The sequence below is a fragment of the Muntiacus reevesi genome, chromosome 5, assembly GCF_963930625.1.
Source record: "Muntiacus reevesi chromosome 5, mMunRee1.1, whole genome shotgun sequence".
NCBI lineage: Eukaryota > Metazoa > Chordata > Mammalia > Artiodactyla > Cervidae > Muntiacus > Muntiacus reevesi.
Window position 1 is genome coordinate 9608915 of NC_089253.1, and position 13114 is coordinate 9622028.

The 13114-nt window shown below is 33.0% G+C and overlaps 1 protein-coding gene across 8 annotated transcripts in view; it reads left to right on the forward strand.

The window, feature by feature from the left end:
- Window positions 1–13114, forward strand: part of PICALM (phosphatidylinositol binding clathrin assembly protein) — a 94117-nt gene that overhangs the window by 52688 nt on the left and 28315 nt on the right. For 4 of the 8 annotated variants that reach the window (XM_065936911.1, XM_065936912.1, XM_065936918.1 and 1 more), the window contains exons 9-13: window positions 1940–2025; window positions 3942–4065; window positions 4336–4472; window positions 6928–7031; window positions 12055–12204. In XM_065936911.1, the coding sequence (XP_065792983.1) occupies window positions 1940–2025; window positions 3942–4065; window positions 4336–4472; window positions 6928–7031; window positions 12055–12204 (601 nt within the window). The remainder of the gene's footprint in view (window positions 1–1939; window positions 2026–3941; window positions 4066–4335; window positions 4473–6927; window positions 7032–12054; window positions 12205–13114) is intronic. The other 4 variants (XM_065936916.1, XM_065936915.1, XM_065936914.1 and 1 more) reach the window with 1 other exon arrangement.

Consider the following 13114-nt stretch of genomic DNA (forward strand, 5'->3'; position numbering starts at 1 on the left):
AGTATCTAGGCTTTGAGATGGGACGTACCTCACACACTGGCTCCTGCTGTGTATCAGATACGTGATCTGGGGCAAGTTCATTTTCTGTGTCTCAGGTTGTGTCCTTGTAAAATGGATATGGCAGTCATGTCTTTCTCATGGATTCAGTGATGGCATACAGGGTAGCTCGCACAGTGCCCAGTGTGTTACAGGAGCTTTTAAAATGTTAATCGCTGTTAGTAACGCTCTCCTCATCATCTCTGACATAGCTCAGACAGTAGTAGGCCTGCTGATTTGCTGGGGTTGAGGGATTGCAGATGTGTCCTCAGATTAACATAGAAGTCCACGTTTTCTACCATGTCTGTCTTTGCTAAGGTCTTGATATAGAGAAAGAAAATACCGGATGAAGGAAGTTGTTCAGGTCGTAGTTAACAGAAATTAGCTAGTTCTGTCTCTTCCAACTGCTTTTGGATACCTGTAATTCAGAAACTATATATAAATTCAAAAGAATATTTGGTGTAAGTGAATGCCACTGATGTATTTGCTTCACTTAAAAGTAGTGAACAGTTCCTTTTCAGCTCACTGATAAGATTTCCTTTTGAAAATAATTAACTGTTCATATTCAGTTGAAATTTGACACATAGACTGAGGGTTTCAAGCTAGTCTTTAAAAAAAAAAATTGAGGTAAATAACCTGTTTGAATGAGGATTGATAACTGTAAGCACTCGTATAATCAATACACCATTTAAGATGTAAATTGTTTCCATCAGCCTCTGTCCCCCTCCAGTCACCCCTAGTCCGCTCCACACAAATCACTATTTTGAATTCTAATAGAGTAATTTTTATCAGTTTTTGAATTTAATATAAATGGAATCATGTGACTATTTTCGTGCCTGGCTTCTTTTGCTCATCATAATGTTTTGAGAGCTTAGATATACCATTAATTAATTCTTTTTAATTGCTGAATAGTATTCTATCATGTGAACTTACCACAGTTTTGTCTCTTTTCTAAATTGGAAAATTTGGAAATTTTTGGATTATTCACAATTTCTTAACTGTTGTAAATAAAGCTGGGGCTTCCCTGGTGTCTCAGCAGTAAAGAATCCACTTGCAGTGCAGGAGATTCAAGAGACTTGGGTTTGTTTCCTGGGTTGGGAAGATCCCCTGGGAAGGAAAATGGCAACCCACTCCAGTATTCTTGCCTGGGAAATCTCATGGACAGAGGAGCCCGGCAGGCTATAGTCCATGGGGTCGCAAAAGTCAGACACGACTTAACTACTAAACCACCAAATAAAGCTGCTTACAAGTTTTTTCTTGTGGAGATATGCTTATCTTTCTCTTAAATAAACAGAAATGAAATTGGGTAATTAAGGTAGGTATATATTTAGCTTTCTTTAAAAAAAATTAGATCTTTTTTTCAAGGTGGGCCTATTCTCACCAGCATTGTATGACAGTTATATTTGCTCTGTATCTTCAACATTTGATGTTGCTAGTCTGTGTAACCATCTAGTGAGTAAGAAGTTGTATCTCATTATGATTTTTTGTTTCCTTGATGTTAATTTTCAGTTTCATTTGTCAGTAACTATTCAAAACAGTGTTTGGACCCTTTCAGTTACTCAGTATTTATTCCGTACCAGGAGCTCACTCAGCAATATATCTAGCTTTTAGGATTGTTTTTATTTAAAATTTAAATAAGTTAAATATTTAAAAATTGCAGGATCCTCTTAATATTTTGTGTTCACATAGTCTTACTTTTTATACCTTTGATTGATTGTTAATAGTCTTACCAGATGCTTATGTAATAAAAATAATAGTGTCATTCTTAGATAGTTAAAATGCCAGTTAATTCGTTCATGGGGAATATACCTATTTATTTTTCTTTCTTGTATTAGATGATTCTTGATTTACTTTGAGTAATGGTGTGATTATCATGAAAGTCTTAATATTTGTACAATTTTAGGCCCCCAGTAGTCTTCTTGATGCTTTGGAACAACATTTAGCTTCCTTGGAAGGAAAGAAAATCAAAGACTCTACAGCTGCAAGCAGGTACGTTATTCTTTGTGGGACAAAGAGAGGTGGTGATGTTTCTGAGAAAGTAGTAGATGAGTCTAGCTGAAGTTGCAAGTTATTTAATTTCTCTTTATCTTGATTTCACCATTTATAAGTCAAGTTTAATAATAATATCAACCTCAGAGAGTTGCCCTTAAAGATTAATACATGTAAGTTTTTGTAATTTTCAGTAAATGTCAGCATCTGTTAAGATGATGATAGTAACTGTGTGGTTTAGAATGGTGTTCATAATGTTAGTATTTCTCTTAAAATGCATGAGTTCATATGGTATATTCTAATTATAAGACTCCCTTTTTACAAATTTGATTCACCCTCACAAATAGCCCTGTGAAGTATGTAGTAGTAATTCAGGGACTCAGAAGTAGGATGTTCAGCATAAGATTTCATCATCTTTCTCTAATGCCAGTTCTTGGTGGTGATTGGTGACATATTTTCATCTTTCTGATAGACTTTTAGCTGATTTCCAAGACTAAGACCAATGAATCTAGCAAATCAACAATAATATAGATCATCTCTTTCTGATAGACTTTTAGCTGATTTCCAAGACTAAGACCAATGAATCTAGCAAATCAACAATAATATAGATCATCTCTTATATAAATCTTAGCTGATTTCCAAGACTAAGACCAATGAATCTAGCAAATCAACAATAATATAGATCATCTCTTATTGACCTTGTAATGTTGTTATTGTGTTGGTTAGTAGAAGAAAAATTTTTGTATAGTTTATGATTAGAACTTTCCTTCTTTTTGATGTGATTTTCTGATAGATTTTTAGAAATATAAGGCCCAGTTATTTGAGAAAATAATGAAAAACTTAGCCAAGAAGCTTCAGGTATACCGATTTACCTTATATGCTTTTTTAATCTCTAATATTTTAAATTTCTTTACAACAGTATTACTCTTCCTTTGTCTTCAGAGTTTTATCTTTATATTGGCCATTTATAAAATTGATTTTTATATAAAACTTAGTTTTTCTACTTGTTTACTTAGAGTAGAAATTAATGATGTTTGGTGTGTGATAAAAGGAAAATCAGTAGCAGTCACTGAGGAGTAGTTTCAGGTTAGAATTCTTTACCACGCATGTTTATTTTGCCTAGAATTAACATTTGGAAATTAAATGTTGGGGTTTATGATCTGGGTAAGTTTTTGATATAAGGGAAAGGAGATGGCTTGCTGTGAACCCACCAGTGAGGAATGAGGAATTACATATGCATGTGCAAATATAGTATGTTTGAAAAGAAAATTCTAGCTTGGTGAAAGGGTAGCAGACAGAAAGGAGGTGCCAGATGAGTTGGTGACTGGGATGACATTAGTCGTCTTCTGGGAGAACCCGTGGGTCCTCTGGGAATGACATCTTTAAGGGGTGTTATCAGGGAAGCACATCTACATATGCGTTATTTATTGCTGGTTCTTGTATTTTCGTGTCCTGTAGTAGTACTGCCAAAATCCAGGTTGTAAATTAGCAGAAGAAGGTCACTTCTTAATGAGAAATTCAATATGTTTTACCCATCAGGGTTTTCCCTGAAGTATGTGAACTCTTTTCCAGTTGCATTGAATCCCTCCCTTGGGCTTGGAAGAGGCAGTGTCCTTCACCTTTATTGTGAATCCTTTCCAAATCCTTTCCAAAGTCTAACATTTAATTTGAAATTTTTTTTTAGTTAAAAATATTCATAATGAATGTATGTGCAAATCAGCTAATTTTTTAACAATCCTCTGATGTTAACAGATGAGTGGGTAGAATATTTCTTCTGAAGTACTGATGTTGACTCCATAGGTTTAGTTCATAATAACAGTATCTATCCATGGCTAGCCCGCTAGATCATTTTGTAACCAGGATGTAATGTGAAATCTTTGGCCAAAAACTGAATTACTTTTGCCTGATTATCCTAGGGCAACCACACTTTCCAACGCAGTCTCTTCCCTGGCAAGCACTGGCCTGTCTCTTACCAAAGTGGATGAGAGGGAAAAGCAGGCAGCATTAGAGGAAGAACAGGCTCGCTTAAAAGCTTTAAAGGTAGGTGTATGCATTGTCTTAAATTATTTGGAAAAGCAAGTATAGGTGCTCATAAAGTAATTGGGACTTCCATACAAACAGTATTTAATAAATATTTGTACAAACGAGATGAAATTTAGTAGTCTTAATTTTTCATCCTGACATTGAATGGTTGACGACACAGAGAATACCTTTCTGCTATCAAAACAAAATTAGAAAACACTTTCTTTCAAAGGCTTTACAAATCATTCTGGTTTCTAGACTCCTTATGGTCGTGCCCTTTCTCAACAGGAGCAGCGCCTAAAAGAACTTGCAAAGAAGCCTCATACCTCTTTAACAACTGCGGCCTCTCCTGTGTCCACCTCAGCAGGGAGTGTCATGACTGCTCCAGCCATTGACATATTTTCTACCCCTAGTTCTTCTAACAGGTAGGTGGAGTGGTTAGCGCTTACCTTTGAATGTCTAGGTTTAAAGATTTATATCAATTGGGCAGAGCTTTTCAGGTTTAATTTGATACCAGATTTTCATAATCATGAATTCACACAAAGAAGGTAGTAGTAAACGGTGGTAGTGAATAATATCTAAATACAAAGTGATAAGAGTTTATATTGAATATTTAAAAAATGGAAGATGGCTAAATGATAAATTTATACCAATTAGAGGGTGGTGGTTTTTTTCTGGGCAAATGTTTCCTTGTAAAAAAATAAAAATTAAGCAACTATTAGTTATACACATTTGTGAAGTTTCTAATAGTTCAAGACCTTGTGTATAACTCTTGGATATGTATGTATGATGTGTAATTTCAGAATATTCTTTCATTAGATATTTAAAGTTTTTCATTTCTAGTCCCATAGGTAACTTGAAACACAGTAAGAGTTAGTTACCAGATTTCTGTGGTGTTGAACCCTACCAACCCAACTTCAGTAGTCCTGTTGCCTAGTTTAAGCTACTTAACAATAGAAATATTATATTTCCAGGCAATTTAGAATAAATGACTTTTTAAAAATCCCTCCTGTGTTTTACCTTAAAGTGATTTAGAGTATAAGAATCCTGGTTTGTTTCTTATCTCTCTTTTTTTTAAAATCTCAGTTTCCAGACAAGATAATGTGCAGATTATGGTTCTCAGTCTTAGCTAACATCAGAATCACAGATTTCTGAGCCCCACCTCTAGAGTTTCTGGTTCAGTAGCTGTAGGGTAAGAATCAAGAATTTTCATATCTGTCAGGGTCGTAGGATCACTAATACAGAGTTTAGCTTGGTGCTTGTTGTTCATTTGCTAAGTCGTGTCCGACTCTTTGCAACCACATGAACTACAGTATACCAGGCTTCCCTGTCTTTTGCTGTCACCTGGAATTTGTTCAGACTCATGTCCATTGAGTCAGTGATGTCACCCAACCATCACATCCTCTGTTGTCCTCTTCTCTTCCTGCCCTCAGTCTTTTCCCAACATCAGGGTCTTTTCCATTGATTGGGCTCTTCACCTCAGGTGGACAAAGTATTGGGAGTTTCAGCATCAGTCCTTTCAGTGAATATTAAGGGTTGGTTTTCTTTAGTTAGGCTTGACTGGTTTAATACCGTGGATACGGTGCTTAGTGCATGGTAAATGCCACATGGAGAGTGATGCTTGCTTGTTTTTCTTTAATTTTGTTGTTGCTGTTTATTAGCTTATCCTTAAATGGTCTTCCCTTCCATTTACCTATTCCTGTTACAGTTAAGCGTAACTTTCACTAACTCAACTGCTGCCTGCTCCCAAAAGTCTTAGTAGATGTTGTATTTAGTTACGTGTTTTTCTTTCTTTCAGTTTTGTCTTTTTGTTTGTTTTGATTTTTGTATAATACTCTCCTTAATCCTCAATTACATCAGACCCATTAAGTGTTAAGTTTTTATCTTAGGGATCTTAAAAAGAAGACTGTCTAAGCAGGGTAGGAGGATGTGGATAAAAGGAAAAGAATGTTAAATATTTGAGGATGAAACAAATCATTTGATAAAGATCTAACATTTTTATTTCACGTAATACATTCAACATTTTCACCTTTTTTTCAATAATAATTAAGGACAAATCTTACAGCCTGTTACGTAACACTTACTGCATAGTCTGTATTTTTCCCCAAAGCACTAAATACATTTGTATTTTTATCTACTTATAACACTATGTTTTATATCTAAAAGATACATCTTCAAAACTTTTTATTTTTGAGTAAGTGTAAGTTAAAAATAAACTATGCTGAGGTACAAATAATGCCTCAATTCCAATTTGAAACTGGAATCTTATTTGAGTTGTTTCTTAATCATGTAAAAGTCTCATGGTACGATATATGTAAGTTGTATTGTGTAATGGGGTGGCTCTGTTACAAGTTTATATCATATATGCATGTATAATTTTTTCTCTGTATTACTGATATGCTTGATATTTGAAGCAATAGAGGTAAGGTTAATAGGTATTTTATTTTGTGGGAGTTTTGGTACTGAAAATGTAATTGGAGTCCTTTAAATATTAAAAAACACATTTCTTTAGAAAAATTAATTGTCATGTATTTCATAATTTAGAATTATGTTGTTTAGGTTCTAGGTTCTTTTCAATAAAGAGACTAGTTTTTTCCTGGGCAAGACCTTGATTCTTTCTAAAATGGCTATTATTACTTGAATCTTCTCTAAACTTAGGATAGGGTACTTGAATCATTTTCCAGGTCTCCTTTGAAATATGCTGTTATATGAGGGACGTGCAACTCTTATCTTGCTGAAACTGTTCTTCCTTTTGAGATATATATTATTGGGGCTTTTTTCTCACTTTAAAAAATGTTTTTATTTACTGAAATGGGTGAGAGGAGTGACTAATGCGACAAAGTCTAATAAATAAATCATATTTTCAAAATATCTTTCTAGCACATCAAAGCTACCAAACGATCTGCTTGATTTGCAGCAGCCAAGCTTTCACCCGTCTGTACTTCCAATGTCAGCTCCTTCTCAGGTAGCAAGTACGTGGGGAGGTAAGCGTTAATGAACCTACTTTGTATGCTGTATAGGTGTCTCCCTTCCCCATGTGGTGGGATTTACTTGCTTTCACCTGACCCATGAGAACTTGAAAAATACTAATATGACAGTGAAGTTGTTTTGCCCCTTGAAGACATTTTCATTTATTAATAAATACAACTTTAGAATATATGTTCAGTTAAATTATGAAATGAGATTTAATGCAGATGAAGAAGGACCAAATATGTTTAAGTGTGAAATAATTCTTTCAACGTTGAATTTCTGTTCTATTACCCAGAAATATGTAATGGGTATTTTACTTTTGGTATAGAAAAAGAATTCACTTGCAGAGGGGAAAACTCATCTAATGAAGCTCCAGTTAAATTCAGGTAGTATTATCAGGCAGTGCACTATCTTCTGTGGAGGAATGTCATGACAAACTTTTGCTACTTATATTTAAAATGTTCATTTAATTCAGATTTTGGTATTCAAAGAATTTTCCCTTAGTACCAACAGGAAAGTTTGCTGCCCTTGAGTAGTTCTTCAACCTTAAGGTGGAAGACATTAATGTTCATGACCCGGCATCTTTGAAGAGTGAGCCATGTCAGCTTTTAAGTTAGACATTTAGTATGTTTTTCAAATCATTTCCTATGTTTGGTTTTGGTACTTCTGTTTGTATTTATGTAAATATTATTTACAAGCACTCAAAAAATTATATGACAGGGGAAGATATTCTGAGATAGGACATTGTCTAGAATGGTAAGCTACCTTAAACTTTGTGCTGGCTTACATGTAAAATCTAACTTGAGTGGCTTACCTCTCAGAGCAGGGATTCATTGTTCTAATGGGGTTTTATGATATATTAGACTTTTTTTCTTTAATAATTTGAGTTAATAACTTTTTGGATTTTTTAATAGTTATTTCTTAAGACTCAGTTATATATAATGGAACGTAAACTATGTGTAAAGGGAGGAGCTCTAAGGTATTTTGTTGAGTGATTATCCCCAATGTCTAGGACATTTCTTGGTATATAGCAGGTACTTTGTAAATGTTTGTTGAGTCAGTAAACATTTTCCTTTTTAGGGGGCAGATTATTTCTGGTTCAAGACAGAACAGGGAAAAGGAATAGTAAAACCCTAAAATACTAGGTTTTTAGACTTAATTTTGTGAGCTATCACTTTATTTTAAAAACTAATTGAGCTAAATCTTAAGGTCTGGGAGTAATTTCTAAAAGTAGTAAGCTAGTTCAAAGTCAGTGAATTTTTTAGAATTATTTAAATGATCTGTAGACCTCATATTAGGGTTAAGAGAAAGTGATTTCTTAATAGCCTAATGATAATTAGAATTTTAGGATTTTTAATCTGGCAAAATTTACATGCTTATTTCCTGCTTATTGTGAATTGCTTTAGAAAAATGTTATTAATAGGATTAACATGACCATTCAAGCAGTTTTAGTTTGCTTACCTTTAAAAAAACAAGCTATAGGTTTTCTAAAATTAAGGCTGAAAAGTTGGGTTACTGAAGAGATGAAAAATTTTACAGAAGACTTAGTGAGAACTAATATAACAATTTAGTGAAAATGAATTGGGTGATAGCTTTATCTGGATACAGTTGTAGCAATGACAAATCAAAGTTTCTATTTGCAATCATAGAGCTCACATATGAAAGCAGCTAGTCTACTACTGTGAGAGAATAATTTTAAGTATCCGTATGTAAAAATTGTTTTATAGTCTGTTAGAAGAATTATCCAATAGCAGTTTGTGATAGAATGTTGAAGTACATTTAATTGTTTTATTTTTCTATTTTAGGTTATTTAGGTTTATGTAGTTTTCGTCAAAATTACCCCCGTATTTTAACATTAGGCTTGCTATCTAAATGTGGCACTGTAAGAATTGTTTTAAAAGAAGTATTATCAGGTATAAGGTATAGTTGGGAGCAGAGGCAGTAGCAGTTTTTCCAAAAGCTCACAGTTACATATGAGGAAAGCATGGTGATCTTACTATAAACCCCTCAATTTAAGAAAAATGAAACTTTGTCTTGTATTTGGCTTCTGAGTTGGTAATAACTTCGAAGTTTTAACTTATGCATAAAGAGATAGCCGAAGAGTATTTTAAGCTAAGAACTCTTTATACTTAATCATTGTGGTGTTCATATCCATGACATTAAGATATTTTCCTTTATTTTTAAAATTAAAGTTACTAAGATAAATGTCTTTTATATAAAGCTTGGATCATAACAGTAAATTCCAGAAGGTACTTTTGAAGTTAACCATTTACCTGAACATTTGAAATATGTAGCATTTTGTATCATGCTTTTATTGCATGTGACAAAACAAAGATTCGACTTTTTTGATAATTCTAAAATGTTATTTAATGCTTTTGTTGCTCTCATTTGCTGAAAATGAATGTCAGCAACAGATTTGGTATCTAATTTAGTTCTTATCATAAGCAACACAGAAATGATGTGTATGTCCAATCACAGCTAGGTTAGTGATACACAGAGTTAAGAGGAAGTAAGATTTGCCTGTTTATATGAGAGGTATGTAAGTAAGATTGTACCTAAAAATGAACATTGAAGAGAACACAAGCCCGCTTGTTTCTTTCATTGCATTATTAATGAGCCTTTGATTTTTCAAGAAATGGTCTGGAGTCGAAACACGGAATTGCTATTGAATACTAATAGCTGAGATTTCAGTTTTTACCACCTTAAAAACTTTGAGTTACAGCAAATCTAGAGATACACATTATTTTCAGCTTGTTAATTACACTGTTGTATATTTTAAGCAAGATTTCAAAATTTATTTCAGGCAAAAAAGAATGACCCATTCTTAAGTTTAATTTGTTTCTTTCTCAGCTGGCATAAAACACACATGAAAACACTCATTAAAAACACATTATGAAAACACTCAATTTTCTGTGTTCAAATGTAGATATCAGATATTTATCTCAACACTAAAAAAATGATTGGTACTATTTTAATCTTTATTTTAACTTTTTGGATTATTTTTCTACATAAAATTAAACTTTCAAGTGAATAATGATAAAAATTATAGGAAAAAGTATTTATAAAAATATACAGAATTTTAGAGTTGTCAGGCTGATGAAGTTGGAATAGCTGGAACATTATTACTATTTTTTTTATCTTTAATGAATTTGAATTAATTTTTATGGTATAATTAAATCTAAATGATATACTATATAGTTATATAGTATATATAGTTCATATACTATACCATAGTAGAAGTGTTTTGTCAAGGTAGATTAAAAGCTGGTTTTTCTTACTGTCTAATTGATCTAAATATACAGATGCACTTACCATTTTTCCACATACTCTTCTTTAGGATGTTTCATATAATAGGAAATGATTGATATTATGGCTTAGGTAAAAAGTATCAGTCAACAGAGTAGCAGTTAACTAGCAACTTTTTCCAAACATGTCTTTTCTCAAAAACCTAATGAATCTGTTATAAAAAATCTGTATACTCATTTTGAATAACTTCTCTCATGGCTGCTTCTGCATGGACAACTAGAGAGAGGTTTTGTGTTACTTACTTGTCCAGCAAAGTATGATGTACTTTAAAAACTCCATGCCACTATCAGATATTTCAGAGTAGTATTAATACTTTCAACAGAACTGATCAACTCTAAACTTAATGCAGCTCCTTTCTTATACAAGAAGGAGTTAGAGTGGTCATCATTGCATTTGTATTTTAGTACAAAAAGTGCATCTTACTTCTGCCTCTTTTCTACTTTTGGTTTCTGAATTATTTTTTCTGATTCTTTCCCCCCATTTTTCCATTTATTGAGGAATTGGAGGGATGGGAAAGATATTTTATAATCATTTGAGTTAGAATAGTCTATCAGTGAGTTTTGGTATGTTTGTAAGACTTCATACAGTGACCTCAATTTTTTGATATTTTTCTTTTTGAAGTTACAGTTGCAGGATTTGCAGAACACTAGCTTTCAGTTTATTGACTTTAAGGATAAAGTGTGCCTGTATTGTAATATAGAAGCTGTTCCTTTGGCCATTGCCTCCTTATTGTTCTGTCTTACAGTCTTAGAGTAGATTAATAGTGCTGAATACTGTATTTTTAAGTTAGGACCACAAACTAGAATACACAAAAATAGGCTACTGGTTGGAGTACAGGAGTACCTTTCATTTTTAGTTGTGCTAGATAAAATTATGACAGTTTATTTTTGCTGCTCTTTTATTTTTTTGCTTCTCCCCATACTTAAGGAATGATAAATGGCTTTCAGTCATTACAATGTTGGTTACCTTGAATGAGGAATAGATACAGTAAATATGTGGTTCTAAAATAACTTCAATTGTAGGACTTGATGATAGTATGTATTTGATACATTCTAGTAGGGAACAGTACGTTTTTTATTCCTGCCAAATCATTTAGGCTTTAAAACTTAACAGCCAGGCCTTCAAAGCTAATCCCAGTCTACAACATGGCCAGTCTTTTGTCTCTGTTCTTAATTTTTCCAAAATTTCTTTTTCCATCATTAGACATTTGCTTCATCTTTATTATTTTGTTTCCTACATCTGAACCTGTACCAGAGTTATATGAACATGTTAGAAACTCCTAATCCCTTTTGGCTTTTTGAAGTACTACTTATTCCATACTCATATCAGTTATTTATATCAGTTATTTAAATATGCATTGCTGTGCCACCAGAGCCATTACACTCCCATCTTGGGTGGGGAACACTGTTCAGGTTAGAGGGCTCATTTATAGAAACATTTTGTTGTTATTCTCTTTTTAAATTACCTGACTGTTGTCTTTCTGATGTTGTAGAGCAGATCCATCCTTAGCATGCTGCTACTGTTATGGACACAAAAGTATTTTTTTCTGAGGGTTCATTTTAAAATATGTTAAATGCATTTCTTCCATCTTGGTGATTAGATTTGATCATTTGCATTTGGATTAATAATGATAATAGCTACTACTTTTCACTTTGCCTCTTTTGACTAATTACAATACTAATTAATTTACTTCCTTTCTTCATTTTGCTGTAATGCACTTGGACTGCACAGATCCTTTCTCTGCTACTGTAGATGCTGTTGATGATGCCATTCCAAGCTTAAATCCTTTCCTCACAAAAAGTAGTGGTGATGTTCACCTTCCTATTTCTTCAGATGTATCCACTTTTACTACTAGGACACCTACTCATGAAATGTTTGTTGGTAAAGTACCATTTAACCTTTCTTTCCAATTAATGTTTATACTGCCTAAGTATTTTTTAACGTATCCATTATCTTTAAAGCACTGCAATAATTACTTTGGATTTTAATAACAAACTTTAAAATAAACGCAATAGTGTAGTGAGGTTTTTTTTAACACTAGTATCCCTGATTTTATTTGATGCAAGTTTTTAGGAAATAAAATTTCCTTTGAAATGGAATTTTGTTTTGTTCTCTGTCATATTGTAGCATCACATGCTACATCCTGTTTATTAGTTCAGAGAGTTGATTATTAGAGTTAGTTGAAGAGTGACATCTCTTGAACTTACTTACATGTTTATATGTGCTTATATTTTTCCCTTTCTGTTTGAGAGAGAGAGTGGTTATCACCCTTAGTAGCTTTCTTAATCTTTTTTCCCCTTTTTAATTTCAAATAATGGTAGAATAATTTTATATTGTCTAAAACCTATACATACCCTCTGTCTAATCTTAAGGGTCTCACTTTATTGTTAGCCTGGAGGTAAATGAAGAATAGGAAATGAAAAGCAACTTGACTGAATAGCTTTAACTGTGATATAAAATCTATTAAAAAAAAGCAAAATTTCATACCAAAGTTATACCAGGAAGAGTAAGTTTTTAAATATATACTAAACTGAAATAAATGTTTTTGAATCCTGCTAAAATGATACTAAATCCCCTTAAAAGATAATGAAAGTGCTTTTATTCAGTTCACAGATACAGCATAAGGTGACACAAATTTAAATCTTTGATTGAAGCAGCATGCATAAACTCATCTATGTACCCTAGGTAGAGCATGAGGCCACATTCTGAATATTGTGTTAGCTATATCTGAGAGAGAAGAAGGGAATGTGACTTGAAAACAATAGTTGGAGATTTGAGAAAGTTTCAAGGC